Here is an 18455-nt window from a genome sequence, read left to right as displayed (position 1 = left end):
CGGAGGGGACACGAGGTTACAAATCCCAGAGCGAGCCTTTATTGGGCCCCGGCGAGGAAGGGAGGGGGGGTTTGGGGGCCGGCTGGGGGCTGGGGGTGCGGGACCCCCTCCCCAGCCGCCCCCGGTACCGACCGGACGCCGGGACTCGACACCGAAACACCGAAACACGGAATAATTTAACCCCGCGGGGCGGGACAGCGACCGCCGGGGCGGGGATGGGATGGGGGGGACACGGCCTGAAGCGCTGCACCCCCCTCCCAAAGGCAAAGCTGCGACAACAGCAGGAGGGGTCTGGGGTCGGGAGGGAAGGGAGACCCCCATAGGTTTTGAAGGGGGAGACCCCCATGGGGTTTGGGGTGATGGGGGGGTACAGGAGGCAATGAGCTCCCCCTGTCCCCCCGGGGAAAGCAGAGGGGTCCCGCACCCATTGCTGAGGGGAAGGGGGCGAGCGTGTCCCGGTCTGTAGGGACGTGTCCCCAGGGGCCGGGAGGTGTCCCAGGGAGGCTGGGGACAAAGGAACAGGCACAGGGACAGGGAGGTGGCGAGCGGAGTGTCTGCGAGGCGGGGGGAAGGCACTCGGTGAGGCCAGCAGCACTTCGGGAAGAGCGGGGGAGGGGGGGGCACATTTGGGGGGGTCAGCCCCACAAGCGTGCAAGGCACGAGCGTGCAAGAACCCCCCGGGAGAACCGGGAGAGGCTGCGGGAGCCGCCCGGAAGAACCGGAGCCCCCCGGGAGAACCGGGAGAGGCTGCGGGAACCCCCGGGAGAACCGAGGGGGGCTGTGGGAGGCACCCAGGAGAACAGGGAGAGGCTGCGGGAGCCGCCCGGGAGAACCGGGAGAGGCTGCGGGAGCCACCCGGGAGAACCGGAGCCCCCCGGGAGAACCGGGAGAGGCTGCGGGAGCCCCCCGGGAGAGCCGGGAAGGGCTGCGGGAGCCCCCCGGGAGGGACTGCGGGAGCCAAGGGCAGCGGCGGCCGCGTCCGAGGGTCGGGGCAGGGAGGGATGCGCTTGTGCAAAGTGAGAGCCCCCCTGGCGGGGGCCCGGGCGGGGACAGGGGGTCAGTAGTACTTGTCCGGCTCCTGCCACTTGGTCACCCAGAGCTTCTTGCGGCGGCGGCGGGGCAGGAGCCCCCCGGGCTGGTAGCGCTGCTCCTGCCGGATCCGCACCGCGTGGTACTTGGGCATGATCCGGTAGTAGCGGGTCCGCTGGAAAAAGTCGCACTGCGAGGGGGACACAGAGGGGACAGCGCGTCAGTGAGGGGCTGGAGAGGGACGGCGACAGAGACCCCCGAGGCGGCGAAGAGCAGAGCAAAGGGAGCAGCGATCCTGGAGCCGCTGGGAGCGCCCGCGGAGCCCTGAGGGACCCTGCGGGACAGAGGAAGAGGAGAGGAGGCTGAAGAGGAGGAAGGTGCCGCTGCAGCCCGGCCCCACGGGGCATTACCAGGCGGGGCCCGCGGCGCCCGGGGGGGCACGGGGGGTGCCCCCCGTTAGTAGTCATCCGTGAGCCGCTCGGTTTCCGACGGCTGGATCCTCATCTCCGCCTTCTGCCCCTTGGCCTCGTACATGGCCCGGGTGTTGGCCCGCCGGAAGAACCCGCACTGCAGGGAAGGGGACAGGGTCAGGGGGTCGGGACAGCGGCTGGGGGGGTCCCGGGCATCCCCCCGCTGGTGGGGGGAGCAGGGCAGGGAGATGCCCCACAAGGATGCCCCACAAGGATGATGTGGGGTGGAGGGTCCTGCAGACCCAGCGACCCCTCCTGGGTAAAAGAGGGGGTTCACGAAGCTGGGGGTGCCCCCAGGGGGCTGTGGGGGTCCCCCAGTCCCTGCAGCACAGACTCAGGGAAGGAGGTCCAGCCCTGCTTTGGGTGCACACCCAAAATGTTTTGCACCCCAAACACGTTGGGGATGTCTCTGCTCCTCTTCCTCATCCCTCTCCAGCCAGGAATCTTCCTCCCAGGAGGGCACCACCCACCTGGGGGACACCTGCCACCCTCGGGGGGCACCTTCCAGCCGAGGGGACAATCCGGCTGCGTGTCCCTTGCACCCCTCGCCAGGCAGGGAGGAGGCGGCCACAGGTGACATGAGCCCGTCGGGTCTCAGCACGGCTCCTGCACCCCCTCCGCCCTGGGAAGGGGATTTGGGACCCCCCTCACCTTCCAGAGGAGGAGGATGATGAGCCCCAGCAGCAGCAGCCCGGCTGCCACCGACACCAGCACCAGCCAGAGCGCGATCTCGGCCGGCTGCTCCTCCTGCAGCTCCGAGTCCACGTCCACGGAGAACTGGGAGGGGTGGGAAGGGGCTCGTTGGGGCTGGGGGCTCCAGCCAACCCCAGTCCCGCCCAGTCTGCCCCAGTGAGGGCTCTGGTGAGGCTCACCCGCACCGTGTGGTTCCTCATGGTGATGGTGGGCACCTGCGAGCGCAGGAACAGCGTGGCCGTGCCCGCCACCTTCACCCGGTCAAAGTCACGGAACTCCTGGGGACATGGACAGGGACGGGCATGGGACACACAGAGGACAACATGGGGATGAGGGAGGGGACATGGATGATGAGGACATGGATGATGGGGACACGGGTGATGATGGAGACATGGATGATGGGTGACACGGATGATGATGGAGATACGGATGATGGGTGACACGGATGATGGGTGACACGCAGATGGAGGCGGGACACAGGTGACAGCAGGGACACACAGGGGTGGCTGCCAGCTCCTGGCAGACTCAGAGCCCTGTTTAACACCCCCCAGGGCTCTGAGCCCTGCAGCCCCTCGGTGGCACTGACCTCGATGAAGGTGCTGTTCCAGACGCGGGCGCGGAGGCTGAAGCTGGAGGGGAGCTGCGTGTGCAGCAGGGGACACTCGAACCACACGCAACGCGCCGTGCCCGCCGAGCAGCTCTGGGGACACACAGGGGTCAGGGGGCCCAAAGCACCGCCCCGGTACCGGGAGCAGCGGGGACAGTGAGCCGGGAGCGGGGATGCTCCACCCGACCCCACTCACCAGCACCGCCTCGGAGCGCGGGCGCCGGCCCGTGGCCAAGGTCACCGGGGGCTCCCCCGGCTCGGGGGGCTCCAGCTCCCGCCGCCGCCGGGATGGAGCCTGGTCCTGCAGGAGCTGAGGGGGGAAGAGACCCCTGAGACCATCAGAGCCATGCCGGGGGGCTGCAGGATATCCCAGGGGAGACCCCCACCCTCAGGAGCTGCAGGATATCCCAGGTGAGACCCCCACCCTCAGGAGTTGCAGGATATCCCAGGTGAGACCCCCCACCCTCAGGAGCTTCAGGATATCCCAGGTGAGACCCCCACCCTCAGGAGCTGCAGGGTGTCCCAGGTGAGACCCCCACCCTCAGGAGCTGCAGGATATGCCAGGTGAGACCCCCCACCCTCAGGAGCTTCAGGATATCCCAGGTGAGCCCCACCCCTGGGGGCTGCAGGATATCCCAGATGAGACCCCCACCCTCAGGAGCTGCAGGGTGTCCCAGGTCAGACCCCCACCCTGAGGAGCTGCAGGGTGTCCCAGGTGAGACCCCCACCCTCAGGAGCTGCAGGATATCCCAGGTGAGCCCCACCCCTGGGGGCTGCAGGGTATCCCAGGTCCTGCAGGAGCTGAGGGGGGACACGATCCCATCAGAGCCATGCCGGGGGCCTGAAGGACCCCCGAGGTGGGACAGGGACACGGCCCTGAGGGCAGCGGTGACTCACGGTGAGGTTGAGGGGGTTGATGAGCCCCCCGGGGGGGTGGCACGTGTCATTGCCGTTCACCAGGATCTCGGTGGGGTACAGGAGCCATTTGCCATTGGGGATCTCATAGGGCCACTCAAAGCCCAGCAGGATGGTGCCCAGCGTGCCCAGGGACTCGCCTTTGGTGGTCACCTGCGGGCAGGGTGGGAGCTGGAGCCTGGCGTTCCCAAATCCACTTCTCTCCCGTGTTCCCAAATCCACTTCCCTCCTACATTCCCAAATTCGCTTCCCTCTGACATTCCCAAATTCGCTTCCCTCCAGCGTTCCCAAATCCTCCTTCCTCCGGCATTCCCAAATCTGCCTCCCTCTGGCATTCCCAAATTCGCTTCCCTCCGGCATTCCCAAATCCTCCTTCCTCTGACATTCCAAAATCCACTTTTCTCCCGCGTTCCCAAATCCTCCTTCCTCCGGCATTCCCAAATCCGCTTCTCTCCCATGCCCAGCTCACCTGGAAGTCGAAGGTGAGGGGGCTGCCCACGTCCTGCTCCTGTTTCATGGCCGACTCGCCCACCACGGTCCCGCTGAAGTAGGACTGGATGTGGGACGAGGCTCTGGGAATGGGATAGGGGATGGGAATGGCGTGAGGGGCACAGGGGAACATCCCATTGTCCCCTGTCCCCTCCTGGGACACAGAGGCCACAGCCATACTCAGGTGGGGGCAATGGAGGGGACACAGGGAGGGTGCAGGGGACACAGAGAGGGTGCAGGGGACATAGAGGGTGCAGGGGACACAGGGTGGAGGGGACATAAAGAGGGCGTGCAGGGGACACTCACATGCTCAGCGAGGACTGGATGCTGTAATCCACCAGCAGCTTGGCCAGCACGGGCTGCAGATCCCCCTGGGTGCTCTGCCTGCCGGGGCACCGGGATGGGGCACCGCGATCGGCATCTCCCGGTCCCACCGGGACCGTCCCCGCCCCCGTCCTGCCCCTCCCACTCACGTGGACAGGTCCAGCCACACCTCCACCTCCCGCGTGTCCAGCATGATCCCGATGGCCTCGAAGGTGATGGTCAGCTCTGCCTGCACGGAGGGGGACACGGGGAGCAGCTCAGCCCTGCTGAGCCCCCCAGGAAGGGCCGGGGGGCAGCTGGGGGCGGCTGGGGGCGGCTCTCACCCTCTGGTTCCTCTTGAAGGGGTTTCCCAGCTCGCACAGCACCGTGTCCCCAAAGGTGCAGGCTCCGCTCTGGGGGGGACAGGAGGGTCAGGAACCCCCTCAGGAACACCTGGTGTGACCCAGGGCCCTGGGGTGCCCCCGTACCGGGCGGACAGAGGAGGGCAGCAGGCTGGGGGGCACGGTGACGTTCAGCAGGGCCTCGTGGGCGTCCTCGCCGTTCCAGGGCGCCGAGGGCACGTTGGTGATGTTGATGCTCAGGTGCAGCTTGCGCACGTCCCGGCTGTACTGCAGCACCTGGGTGCCGTTCACCCTGCGCGGGCACAGCGGGGTCAGTGCCACCGTGGTATGGGGACAGCTCTGGGGGACATGGGGACACCCCTGAGGGACAAGGGGACACCCCCAGGGCCCCACTGTCACCTGGGCAGAGGCTGGTTCTGCTCGGTGACGAAGCTGCTGCGCAGCTGGAGGTTGCTGTAGCACTGGTTGTCGGAGCCACATTCCTTCTGGAACTCGATCTGCAGGGACAGGGATGTCCCCTGAGTCCCTGCCACGCTGGTGGCACCCCAGAGTGTCCCCCACCCCCCCTGCCCGGCACACCTTGGTCTCGTTCTCGTGGGACTGGTCCTGGTTGAGCACGGGGAAGGCGTCCAGGGAGTGGGGGCCCAGCTGGAAGGTTCTGGGCCTCTCCAGCAGGGAGTAGTTCATGGAGAGCACGATGGGGTGCAGCTTGTCCCGGACATTGTCCTGCAGGGGTGGGATATGTGTGGCCCCAAAGTCAGCTCCAGCCATGGCTGGGGACCCCCTCTGCTGCTGGCAGGCCAGTGAGAGACCCCAGAGATGATCACAGGGATGGATGGATGGATGATGGATGGATGGATGGATGGATGGATGGATGGATGGATGGATGGATGGATGATGGATGGATGGATGGATGATGGATGGATGATGGATGGATGGATGGATGGATGGATGATGGATGGATGGAGGCACGGATGGAGGGAAGGATGGAGGCAAGGACACTCACCAGCAGCAGGAGCTCCTGGGACTGGCAGCGGGTGTCGGGCATGGAGAAGTCCCCGGTGTAGGTGGCAGATTGGGACCCTGAGAACCTGACCCTGGGCGGGTGCCGGTCCTTGTCGGCCTCCAGCGTGTACTGCAGGGCTGGGGGACAGCACGAGTTGTCCAACAAAGACCCCCACAATGTGTCCCCATGTCCCCATGTCCCCCCAGCACCCCCCACTCACTGATCCTCTCGCTGTAGTTGGGGTCCCCCGCGCTCTGGTTGTAGGAGAAGCACAGGGTCACCGTCATGCTGGGGGGACAAAGGGGCTGTCAGCCGAGCCAGGGGTGCCACCAGCAGCCTTGGGGACACCGGGGACTCACCAGGACTTGGGTGTGCACTGGGCAGGGTCCACCTTGCTGGGCGTCACCGTGAAGGTCTTGTCCAGGATGTTGATCACGGGACGGGCTCTGGGCAGGGATTGGGGTCAGCTGAGCCCCCCAGCTCTGTGCCCACCCCAGGGGTGGCAGGGGGGACAGGACACCTGTCCCTATGGCTGTACCTGAGCAGGACGACTCGCTCGCTCAGGCTGCCCACCAGCAGGTCCGGGTAGGAATTCCCGTCCATGTCCAGTCCCCCGCTCAGCGAGTACCCGAAGGTTTTGATCCTGGTGGGGCCCAGCTCTGCCCCGCTGATCACCTGCGTTTGGGGGGCAGGGGGGGTCTCACCCAGTGCCCTGCAGGTCAGGGGGTCTCAGGGGGTGTCCAAAGGGCTGGTCCTGGGGAGGGGTCCAGGTCCTGGGGAGGGGTCCAGGTCCTGGCCCGCTCAGGGCTCCCCAGGGCCGTTACCTGCCGGGGCCGGTCCCGCAGCCCCTCGGCGCTGCTGTGGTAGATGTAAACCTTGCCAGGCCCCTCAAAAGGAGCCCCCACGGCGATATCTGGGGGGATAAGAGCAGGGTCAGCCCCCCCAGGGCCCTCCCTGGGACCCCAAACTCCAGCTCCAGCCCTGGCCACGTCTGGGGTCCCCCCTTCATGTGAGACCCCACAAACTCAGGAGGGAGGGAGGGAGGGATGGACAGAAGGAATAATGGGACAATCAGGATCTCCAGCCTCTCCCCCATCTCTTCCTCTTCACCCCAAACATCAAAGACCCCCCAGACCCCCTCCTCTCCTGAGCCCCCCCATGGCTCCCCAAAAAGCAGCTCCCCACAAAGGTGTCCCCGGCCGCTCACCCTGGAACCCGTCCTGGTTGATGTCCCCGATGCTGGCCAGGGCAAAGCCGAAGCCAGAGTAGCTGGGCCCGGTGAGGACCAGGCTGGGGAGCTGCTGGAAGCCCCCGGCCTCGTTCATGTACACGAACACTGCGCCCCCCACCTCCTGCTTCCGCTCAAAGTAGTAGGGGGCCCCCACCACCAGGTCCTGCCACCTGTGGGGACAGACAGTGGGGTGCTCGGGGCTGGGGCTGTCACACGGCCCTGACCCCATACACCTGGAGAGGGGGGGGACCCCCCAGAGGTGTGAAAATAGGACCCCCCCCAAAAAAAAACCTCCCCAACCCAGAGCTGGGACCCGCAGGAACCCCAGGGGAGCTGAGACCCTCACCCCTGGGAGCTGCAGGGTGTCCTAGGTGAGACCCCCACCCCTGGGAGCTGCTCCAGGTGAGATCCCCACCCCTGGGAGGTGCTTCAGGTGAGACTCTCACCCATGGGAACTTTGGGGTCCAAGCCCACCTGAGCTTCAGGACACCCTAAATAAGACCCCCCACCCTCAGGAGCTGCAGGGTGTCCGAGGTGAGACCCCCATCCTCAGGAGCTGTGGGATATTCCAGGTGAGACCCCCACCCTCAAGAGCTGCAGGGAGCCCCAGGTGAGACCCCCACCCCTGGGAACTTTGGGGTCCAAGCCCACCTGAGCTTCAGGACACCCTAAGTAGGACCCCCCACCCCCAGGAGCGGACAGACCCAGCCCAGGTGAGCCCCAGGTGAGCCCCGCCCCGCAGCCCCGGGGGTCGCAGCCCCTCACCCGTCGTTGTTGAGGTCGGCCAGGGCGAGGGCGCTGCCGAAGTAGGAGCCGACCTGCGGCCCGGGGAGCAGCAGGCTCCGGTTCAGCGTCTGCCGGGCGCCGCGGCTCAGCAGCAGCACGGCGCCGGTGTGCCGGTACCGCGGCGCGCCCGTCACCAGCGTCACCGCCTCCCGCTGCAGCACCGCGCTGCCCACCTCGGCCGTGTACCCTGCGGGGGCCGCGTCAGGCGGGGCACGGGACCCCCGAGATCCTCTCGTGTGCTCCCCGAGACCCCCGCACCCCGCAAACCCCGCCCCTGAGCCCCCCGCACCCCGCAAACCACGCCCCGAGACCCCCGCAAACCCCGCCCTGAGACCCCCGCAAACCCCGCCCGAGCCCCCCAAAAACCCCGAGATCTCGGGGGGAGCACTGGGAATGGCTCACGCCCTCCCTAAGTGTCCCCAAGTGTTCCCGAGTGTCCCTAAGTGTTCCTAAGTATCCCCCAGTGTCCCGAAGTCTTCCCGAGTGTCCCCAAGTCTCCCTAAGTGTCCCTGAGTGTCCCTGAACGCTCCCAAGTGCTCCCAAGTGTCCCCGAGTGTCCCAAAGTCTCCCTAAGTGTTCCCGAGTGTCCCCGAGTGTCCCCCGCGCCTTTAACATCCACACCCAAAACTCACAGCCCCCAAAGCTCCTCCTCTTCTCCCTCCATGTCACCCCAATGTCACCACTGCCTCCCCCAGTCTCACCACACCAGGGGGGTCTTCAAGCCTCCCTGAGCCCCCCCACCCCCTCCAAAGCTCCTCCTCCTCCTCCTCCTCGCCCCAAACCCCCCTGCCCCGGGGCCCCCCACACCTATGTAGGTGTTGCCGTTCCTGGTGTTGGGGTAGGAGAAGTCGTGCAGGTCCCACGTCTCCCTCTGCAGCATGTAATCGGTGCCTGGGGAGGGGAGGGGGCTCACCCTCAGCATTGGGGGGTCCCACAGGGGCATGGGCACCTCGGGGAGGGGCTGGGGTCCCACAGGGGCATGGGCACCTCGGGAGGGGCTGGAGGGTCCCACAGGGGCACCTCGGGAGGGGCTGGGGTCCCACGGGGGCATGGGCACCTCGGGAGGGGCTGGGGTCCCACAGTGCATGGGCACCTCAAGAACGGGGTCCCATGGGGGCACAGACCCCCTGGGGAAGGAATTGTCCCCAAAGGTAAGGGGAACCCCCATGAAAAGCAGTGCCCAGAGGGGTGACCCCAGGGGTGGCAGGTCCCCTGCTGTCCCCCCAAGGACCCTCACCCTGCCAGTTGTAGGCACCGGGTGCCCCGAAGTAGATGATGTTGGCGCTGAAGCCGGCGCTGGTGCCCATCTGGCACATGCCGGTCTCGTCGGTGTCGGTGTTGGCGTTGCACATCTCGTTGTGGTACGTCTGCCACTCATCCCCCAGGTCCAGGCGCAGGTCATTGCCACGGACATAGCAACGGCCGACCATGCGGCGCTGGGCCTCGGCCCCCGACCACAGCACCCGCGTGTAGCGGTGGGCACAGGCCTGGGGACAGTGACAGGGACAGGGACAGATCAGGGACAGCCCAGGGACAGCTCAGGGACAGACAGGGACAGCTCAGGGACTGACCACAGCACCCGCGTGTAGCAGTGGGCACAGGCCTGGGGACAGCGGGGACACACAGGGGACAGATCAGGGACAGGTCAGGGACAGATCAGGGACAGTTCAGGGACAGCCCAGGGACAGATAGGGGACAGATCAGGGAACAGTCACAGCACCCGTGTGTAGCAGTGGGCACAGGCCTGGGGACAGCGGGGACAGACAGGGAACAGATCAGGGAGACAGGTAAGGGACAGATCGGGACAGATCGGGACAGATCAAGGACAGCTCAGGGACAGATAGGGACAGTTCAGGGACAGCCCAGGGACAAATAGGGGACAGATCAGGGAACAGTCACAGCACCCGCATGTAGAGGTGGGCACAGGCCTGGGGACAGCAGGGACAATGAGGTTCAGGGGACACCCCAAAGGTGCAGGGACACCCCAAGGGTGTGCGTAAAGAACCAGGATCTGGGAGTGCAAGGGTCTGGGAGTGCAAGGGTCTGGGTGTGCAGGGATGTGGGATCTGGGTGTGCAAGGACCTGGGTATGCAGGGATGTGGGATCTGGGTGTGCAAGGATCGGGGTGTGCAGGGATGTGGGATCTGGGTGTGCAAGGACCTGGGTATGCAGGGATGTGGGATCTGGGTGTGCAAGGATCGGGGTGTGCAGGGATCTGGGATCTGGGTGTGCAAGGATCGGGGTGTGCAAGGATCTGGGATCTGGGTGTGCAAGGATCGGGGTGTGCAGGGATCTGGGATCTGGGTGTGCAAGGATCGGGGTGTGCAGGGATCTGGGATCTGGGTGTGCAAAGCCCCGCGGTGCCCCCCACTCACCAGGACCCTCCCCGGTGGCTGCCGCTGGCTGGCCACTGTCACCCCCAGCCACATGTCCTCGATGATGGCCTTGTCCGGCTCATCTGTGGGGGAACAGCCGGCCTGAGAGGGGGTCCCCCCTCCTGGTGGGGGGGGTTCTGGGGTGGTCACACACCCCGGGGGGGTCACCCACCCTTGAGCTCGATGGCCAGGCGCTGGCAGTCGCGGGTGGTGGCACTCAGGGGACAGGCGTACACGGCGCCCGTCCGGGTCCCGTTCACTGGCTCTGCGGCCTGGGGGGCCCCCACCAGCAGCCTGGGGGGCACAAAGGGGGCACGTGGGTGGCTGATGGGGGGGCAGGTGCGACCCCCCAAACCCCCCCTCCAATGAATTGTGGGGTGCCCTGGGGAGGGGACACTTGGGGGACACTGGAGCTGCTTTCCCCAAGTTTGTCACACCCTGACACATCCAAATAATGGGGCCAGCCCCATCTCCAGAGCTGGAGTGCGGCACAGGGACCCCGAATGGCCTCAGGGACAGACTGACAGAGTCATTGCCCCCCCACTCCTTCCCAGACCCCATCCCATGGCTGAGCCCCAATCTCCGTGCGTGGGGGTGGGAACAGGGGTCGCAGTGACCCCCCCAAACCTCAGTGATGCCCCCAAACCTGAGCTGGCAGGGAAAACAAGAGGGAGGGGTCGCTCGGCACCCCCAGGGCAGCCCCGGCTCTGTAAACACCCCCAGCCCTTCCCTGCCGGGCTTTGATCCCTCCGCAGCCCCGGCAGCTGCGGCGTGTCCGGCCCGACAGCGACAGCGCCGAGCGGCCGTGCCAGGGAATGAGGGACGGGAAATGAGGGACGGGGAATGAGGGATCGGGAATGAGGGACGGGGAATGAGAGACGGGGAATGAGGGGAATGAGGGACGGGGAATGAGGGACAGGGAATGAGGGGAATGAGGGATGGGGAATGAGGGATGGGGAATGAGGGACGGGGAATGAGGGATGGGGAATGAGGGATGGGGAATGAGGGATGGGGAATGAAGGATGGGGAATGCGGGACGGAAAACGCGGGACGGGGAATACGGGACAGGGACACAGCCCCGGGAGCGGGGATGGCAGCTGGGACAGACACCCCTCATGTGGGACAGACACTCCTCATCCCGGACAAACACCGCTCATACGGGACAGACAGCCCCCATCCCAGACAGACAGCCCTCACATGGGACAGACAGACAACCCCTCAGCCCAGAGGCGCTTGGGCAGCATGGGGCTGTCCCAGGACAGGCAGCACCTCGCAGGGGTGACCTCCTCTAGGGAGGGCAGTGCCGTGGGGGACAGTGGCATTCCAGCCCCTCCAGGTGATGCTGAAGGGACCCCCCACCCCAAAGGAAGATGCCGGGGACCCCAAGCAAGGCCCCGTGGGCCCGGCAGGGGCACTGGCATGGCCGCAGGGCTCCGGAAGGGCCAGCCTTTCCGCAGGGAAGTCCTCCGGGAGCGCCGGGACAATGAGTGGAGGTGGCCGGGCTCGGGGAGGAAGTGCCGCCCTCGGGCAGGCGGGACACGGGGGGGACACGGCACCCAGGACATGGAAGGGACACAGCACCCAGGAGATGGCACCCAGGACACAGGGGGGACACGGCACCCAGGACATGGAGGGGACATGGAATCCAGGACATGGTACATAGGACATGAGGTTGACACGGCCCCCAGGACACGGCACCCAGGACACGGCACACAGGACATGGAGGGGACACAGGAGGGACACGGCACCCAAGACACGGGGGGGACACGGCACCCAGGACACGGCACCCGGGACACGGCACCCAGAGCTGCTCACGGGGCACCTGTACCGAGCTGGCCCGTCCCCAGCAGGGCCACCAGCGAGGACAGGGCCGAGCGCGCTGTCCCCATCCCAGCGCCGGCGGACAGGGCCGAGCGGCGCCGTCCCCGCGGCAGCGCCCGCGGGCAGGGAGTGCCGGGAAGCTGAGCAGAAGCTGAGCAATGCGGGGCCGGCAGCGCGGGCACGTCCGGGCGGGCCGGGCGCTGACTCAAAGCCCAGGCGCAGGAGGAATGCGGGGCCCCGGGCAGCCCCCGCCCCGGCACGCCGGGACCCCCCCGGGGCGGCTGAGTCAGCCCGGGGCTGCAGGTGGGGGGGTTGGCACCGCTCGCCCCAAACGGGGGGTCCAGGGGGGCTGCTCCCCGCGGGAATGGCAGGATGGGGGTGCCGGAGAGCGGGGAAGGGAAGGGAATGAGGGGAGTGATGGCTCCTGGTGATGCCAGCTCGGCACAAAGGAATCTGCGCCCTCCCCAGCTGCAAGGGGGGCACAAGGGGCACCATTGTCCCCTCTCACCTGGGGGGGGAAGTGATTCAGGGCAGCTGCCGTGACTCAGAGCTGGGGGGGTCCTGCCCCCACAGCCCGAACCCCAGCGGGACCCCCCAGGCTCCCCCGGTGGTCCCGGCCCAGGCAGACCCCGCGGTCCCGGGGGGCGGGAGCCCACCCAAGCCAAGCAGCTCCGGCATGCCGCTGCCTCCGGCCAAGATTCCCGGCACGGCACGGCACGGCACGGCAGCCCACCCGCAGCTCTGTCTGCTCCTGGGAGAGGGGGAGTGCGGGACACCCAGGGGCTGCAGCCCCCGGGGGAGCGGAGCTGGGATTTGGGGGGCCGGGACCAGTTTGTGGCGCTGGTCCCACTGGGCCGGGGGGCCGCGGTTGTGCTGGAGATGGTCAAAGAGCGGCACGAGGGGGAGGCCGGGACGGGAGGGAAGCAGGAATGTGAGGCCGTGCTCCGTCCTAATCCGCCCTGGCAAGCGAGGGGGGGCTGGATAGGAGCGGGGAGGGGGGGCTCCCTGCCAGCGCTGGCTCAGCTGGGAGGGGGGGCTGTGGGAGGCTCCGGGCACCAGGACCCCAAAGTGCGGCCCCCCCGGGGTGGGAGAGGCGAGGGTGGCAGAAAATCCCACCCCGACACCCCAGCATGGAACAGGGGGGCCGTGCACCCCTCCAACCCCAGAGCCCCCTCCCCAGGGAGCAGCTGGGCAGCGAGGGGAGCTCCTCATCCGTCCCCAACCACGCTCCGGGGGTGACAGGAGGGGAGGAACCGGCCCGGCCCCGGTTCATTCCCAGCGCCGCTGGGTTCACCAGGGGGGTCCCCGGGCACGGAAATCCAGCGGGGCCCCTGTGGGAAGGAGCCGGGAGAGAGGGGAAATGGCTCCTGGATGGATGGATGGATGGATGGATGGATGGATGGATGGATGGATGGACGGACGGATGGACGGCCCCACACCCGTCCCCCTCCTCCTGCCGAGCAGCCGCAGCCCCGCCGGACCCCGGCGGACTCGGGCCAAGGCAGGGGGAGCTCAGCCAGCTCCAGCAATCCGCAAAAGCCCGGCCGGGGGGAGGGAAAGCCGGGAACGCAGCCAGCAGAGCGCTCTCCTCACCAGCCAGCTGGAATCAGGCGAGACCCCCGAGCAGAGCCTCAATTCCCACAGGGCTGCAGATGTGGGTGCTGCCTCCCCCTCCGGCTGCAGATTTTGGGTGGGTGGGGGTGCTTTTAGCTTTCCTGGAACAGATCTGCCGTGCCTCAGTTTGCCCGGGTCACCCAGGGAGCTCCAAACCCACCCGAGCCGGACCGAGCCCAAGCGGCTCCCGGTGGGAGCGGCCGGACGCGGGCGGCGCGGGGGGAGCTCGGTAATCTCGGCAGCGCTGATAAGAGCCCCGCTCGCTCCCAGCCGCGCTCACCTGGCCGGGGAGGGGCGAGCAAACAAACCAACCTCGCCATGGGCACAAACAAATCTTTGCGGGGCGCGCAGGGATCGGGGCGGGGGGGCTCCGCCATCGCCCCCGCCCCGGAATTCGGGAGTGCCGGCGCTGCCCCGGAGCATCCCTCCGGCCCCAACAGCCCCAGCTGGAGCCAGCCCCCCCAAAAAAGAGCCCGGGACACCCCTCCCGCGGCAGACGGGGGATGACGGTGGCAGGAAATGTCCCTTTCCTGTCCCCACCCTGCACCTGTGTGAGCAGCGGGCACCGCAGCCTTCACCCGGTACCGGGGCGCGGCTGCGACCCCCGGGGGGCTCCGGGCCCCCCCTCTGCGCCGGCCCCACCCCGGAGCGGCTCAGAGACCCCGAGCTGGGGCACCCCAAGGGCGGAGAGAGCCCCGCGCTGCTCCCGGCCCCGCCACGGGCACGGGCGGCGGAGGCTCCCGGGGCCCGGGAATGCCCGGGGGGGTTCTGGCTCCGGAGCCGCTCCCCCGCAGCCGGGATCGCGCTGGGACACGCTGGGACACGTGGCGCAGGTGTGGGGGTGGCGCGTCCCTGTCACAGCCCCCCCCAAACCCCCCCGGGGCCGTTCCCGGGCAGACACGAACGGATCCGGCCCGGAGCGGCCGCCACCCCCGCCCGGTGCCCCCCGGCGGCCGCTCCGGTGGTACCGGAGCGGGCAGGGCCCGGCCGCGGGTGGGGCCCAGGTGTCCCCCAGGGCACGGAGGGGGGTCCCGCACGCCCCGAGCTCCGCAGGGAACGGCTCCGCTCCTCCTGCACGGGAGCGGCCGCAGCTCCTCATCCCACGGCCCCAAATGCATCCCTGGAATGCGGAGCGGCACATGCCTGCACCGGCAGCTGCTGCCAGCCCCTCCCGGGAAAACCGGGAACCCCGAGGGGCTCCAAGGGATCCCCGGGGGGCTCCAAGGAACCCCCCCGGCAGTCGGGAGAGCCGCGGGAAGGTGATCCAGCAGAAAACCGTGCCCTTGAGCGGGACACCGCCAGCCCGGCCCCTGCGGCGGAGCCCGCTCCCGGCACGGACGGGAATTCCCGCCCGGGAGGGACCGGGAACGGAGCGGGAACGGGCACGGGGGGGACACAGCGGTGGGGCGGCACGGGGGCTGCTCCGGCTGAAAAGGGCTTTTGTTGGGGCTTTGCCAGGCCGGCAGCAGGAACCACAGCCCAACAGGTTCCCGGGCACGGGGCCCCGGCGGCGGCTCGGGGGGCACCGGGGGCTCCGCTGAGGGCAGGCGCCGGCCGGGACCGCTCGGCTGGGGAGGGATTCCCCTCCCGGAGGGGCTCCGAGCACACCTGGGGGGACACGGGGGTGTCCCCACGCTGCTGCCAGACCCCTCCCGGTGTCAGCGGGACCCCGCTGCGGGGAATGAGGAGGGGGCTCGGGGTGGGACCCCCAGCGATGGGACCCCCGCCAATAGCGGGGGGCGGAAACGCCACGAGCGGGGACCCCCCCCTCCCTCTGCTGGGTTCTGGGACCCCCCGCGCCCACCTCCCCATACGCGGAGCCCCGGGTGCGCCTCTCCGAGCCCCCCAACCCCCTCCAGGTGCGCCCCTGACACAGAACAGGGACCCCCCCCACATGGACCCCTCCCCACCCGGGGGACCCCCAACACCCCCGGGGGTCCCTCCGTGCCACAGGGACCCCACCCCACGTGGGACCCCCATCCCAAGGGGGGCTCCTCATCCCCCCGGGGGACCCTCCCCGCTCTGCCCGGGGGACCCGCACCCCACGGGGGACCCCGACCCTAACGGGGATCTTTCCCAGCTCCTCCGCCCCCCACGGGGGACCCCTCACTTTCCCAGGGACGCCCCCGCCCACAGGTAAAGCGCTGTCTCACTCTCCTCCGCCTCACGGGGGGGGTCCCAACCACCAGAGACGCCCCCCGATCCTCCCGGGGACCCCCGCACCCCCACGGGAGACCCCTTCCCGTCCTTCCCCGTCCCACCCCAAACCCCCCCGTTCAGGTGAATCTCTCCCCGCTGTCCCGCAGCGCTCGGGGCTCGCCCCCCGCCCCCCGGCCGCGCTCACAGGCTCCGCTCCCGCCGCTCCGTCTCCCGGTGCAGCGCTACCGAGAAGCCGAACAGGGCTCCGCCGGGGCCCTCCTTGAGCACCGGGAAGGTGCGGTCCAGGTTGAAGGCGGCGGCGGCGCCGAGCAGCACCGGGCCGAGCCCGAGCAGCAGCCCCGGCAGGGCCATGTCCCGCACCGGCCGCCGTACCCGCCCTGCGCCCCACCGGGACCGGTGCGCGGGGAGGGCGCGGAGCCGGGGCGGGGCGGGGCGGGGCCGCGCCGCTTCCGGACACGCCCCTTAAAGGGGCCGCGCACCCCTCTGCGCACCGCGGGTACCTGAGAGCGCAGGTGTGCAGGGAGGGCGCACCTGGGGCAGCTGTGGCACCCCCCCCACCCCCTCGGGGGAGGACCGCGACCCCCAGACCACGCCCCCTGCCGGGCCACGCCCCCCTGCCACACCCTCCGTGTGCCCCCCACCCCACTGATCCCTCCTACATCCCCCCGCGGGACAATTCCCCCGCTTCGTCCCGCCCGAATCCCCCCGGGGTAGGACCCACCCCTACCTGGCCCCGCTTTGGGATGGGAGCCCCCCCAGGAGAGAGGGGACCCCCAAGTTAGGACATTTATGGGATAAAACCCCCCCTCTCCCATGGCAGGAGGTCACACCGGGACCCCGAGTGCGGCACCGGGACAGGGAGGGGACGCCTCGGTGGCCGTGGGGACATGGCAGCATCGCCGCTTCCCCGCCGGGGGTGGCGGCCGTGGCTGTCACCGTCCCGACCCCGCCAAAGGTCACCGGGAGCCGCCGCGCCGCTCCCACCGTGCCGGGAAATCCGGCCTGGGGGGGCTGCAGGATGTCCTGTGTCCCCCGCCCCGTGTCCCCGCGCCCCTGAGCCGTGTCACCGGCCCTGGAAAGAGTGACGGCAGCAGGGACACCGCGGGCAGCGCTGCTGGCAGTGGCGGCCGGCCCTGGCACAGGGACCTCCCTGTGCCCATCCCCTGTCCCCATCCCCTGTCCCCATGCCTTGTCCCGTGTCCCCATGCCGTGTCCCCAGCCCCGCGTCCCCACCCCCTGCCCCGGCCCCGCCCCTCGCGCCCCCGGTGACACCGATGACGTCACCGCGCGCTGTCATTGCCCCCAAAGGCCACGAGGTGACGCCATTGACCCAAAGATGCTCGGTGGGGCTGGTGGAGAGCGGGGGGTGTTTGGGGGCGATCGGGGACCCCCCAAGCCCAAGCCCCGCGGCTGTGACAGGGCCGGGGGACACGCGGGGACTCCCGGGGACCCTGCCGTGCTCCGGGACCCCCCCCCCGCGAAGGAAACCCTTCAGCCTTGGGGGGGTCACAGGGGAGGCGTGGGGGGCACCCCAGCCCTGTGAGGGGCATTCGGGGGGTCCTGGCCGGACCCTGTGCCCAGCCCTGCCCGTGGGGCCCCCCCAGAGACCCCCAGAACAGCGATTCCTGCCCCCCCCCAGTGCCCCAGCTCCCCCAAACTGCCCCCCCAGCCCCTCCCCACCCCACAGCTCCCGCATTTGGGGTTGCACAGGAGCCAGCCCGGCCCGGCAGCCCCCGGCAGCTCCAGAGCTCCCAGTCCCAGACTGGTCGGGGACTGGCCGGACCCGCTCCCCCTCCAGCCCGGCTCCCCCGCTGCCCTCCCCGGCCTCCAGCTCCACAACCGGCTTTTCCTGCCGCGGATGCCGCTCCCGGCGGGGCCCAGCCCTGGCGACAGCCCGGCTGGAGGGCGACAGCCAGGCTGGGGACCTGCGGACGGCCCAGCGGCTCCTGGGGACCCTGGGAACCTCCCAGGGAATCCCGGCGCAGCTCCCAGGGCTGGGCTGGGCTGCTCCCAGACACTTCTGTCCCCTCGCAATGAATTCCTGGAATCCCCAGCCACAATTCCCACGTGGGGAGTGAGGCCGTGCTGTTCCCCCGGCTCCGGGGTCACTCTTGGCCTCCCGGTCCCCTTGGGTATTCATCCCTGCTCTCTTTATTTCTGCCGATCTGTTTCTATTATTTCCATTCCTTTCTCTTTCTATTATTTCTATTTCTGTCCTTTTCCTGTTCTCACTCTTATTCCTATTCCTTCATCTAATCCTATCCCTACTCATATTCCTGTTCTTCCTATGCATTCCTTTTCCTCTTCTTATGCATTCCTATTTCTATTTATTGGTGCCCCTAGTCTTATTCCTATTCCTATTTATTCTTATTTATTCCTATTTGTATACCTATCCTATTACTATTCTTATTACTGTTCCCATTCCTGTTTCCGTTCTCATTCCCGTTCCCATTCCTATTCCCATTCCCCTCTTCCCATTCCTGCTCCTTTCCCATTCCTGCTCCTTTTCCATTCCCCATTTTTCTCCCTCTTCCCCTGCGGTCCCCGTCGGTACCGGGACTCGAACCCTCGGCCCAGAGGTGCCGGGACTCGAA

General features: G+C 68.3%; 1 protein-coding gene across 2 annotated transcripts; it reads right to left on the bottom strand.

The window, feature by feature from the left end:
• Positions 1 to 22: 22 nt before the first annotated feature.
• ITGA3 (integrin subunit alpha 3) lies at positions 23 to 16212 on the bottom strand. Of its 2 annotated transcripts, XM_071450537.1 has the most exons (26): positions 16046 to 16212; positions 10439 to 10560; positions 10267 to 10349; positions 9129 to 9378; positions 8699 to 8782; positions 7871 to 8078; positions 7082 to 7275; positions 6699 to 6787; positions 6413 to 6549; positions 6234 to 6320; positions 6095 to 6162; positions 5875 to 6011; positions 5448 to 5594; positions 5268 to 5365; positions 4995 to 5160; positions 4851 to 4919; positions 4677 to 4756; positions 4510 to 4587; positions 4184 to 4286; positions 3697 to 3867; positions 2996 to 3109; positions 2779 to 2892; positions 2372 to 2470; positions 2151 to 2276; positions 1440 to 1596; positions 1095 to 1219 (listed from the first exon to the last, which is right to left on the bottom strand). In XM_071450537.1, the coding sequence occupies exons 1-25, from the start codon at positions 16210 to 16212 to the stop codon at positions 1486 to 1488; spliced, it is 3102 nt and encodes a 1033-aa protein (XP_071306638.1). In that variant the 3' UTR covers positions 1095 to 1219; positions 1440 to 1485. The 2 variants fall into 2 exon arrangements, with proteins under 2 accessions (XP_071306637.1, XP_071306638.1); XM_071450536.1 differs by lacking the exon at positions 1440 to 1596 and having other exon boundaries at positions 23 to 1219.
• Positions 16213 to 18455: the final 2243 nt, after the last annotated feature.

Source organism: Agelaius tricolor, unplaced genomic scaffold (genome assembly GCF_023055355.1).
Source record: "Agelaius tricolor isolate 1412-34295 unplaced genomic scaffold, bAgeTri1.0.p SCAF_31, whole genome shotgun sequence".
Classification (NCBI taxonomy): Eukaryota; Metazoa; Chordata; class Aves; order Passeriformes; family Icteridae; genus Agelaius; species Agelaius tricolor.
The sequence above is the reverse complement of the archived record's forward strand: the minus strand, read 5'-3'. Positions and strand labels throughout refer to the sequence as shown.

Coding starts and splice junctions, on each gene's coding strand:
- ITGA3 (XM_071450536.1), bottom strand. CDS start 16,212: ATGGCCCTGCCGGGGCTGCTGCTCGGGCTCGGCCCGGTGCTGCTCGGC. Junction 10,561..16,045: donor GAGCGGCGGGAGCGGAGCCT/GTGAGCGCGGCC, acceptor TGTGCCCCCCAG/GCTGCTGGTGGGGGCCCCCC. Junction 4,920..4,994: donor TGCCCTCCTCTGTCCGCCCG/GTACGGGGGCAC, acceptor TGTCCCCCCCAG/AGCGGAGCCTGCACCTTTGG.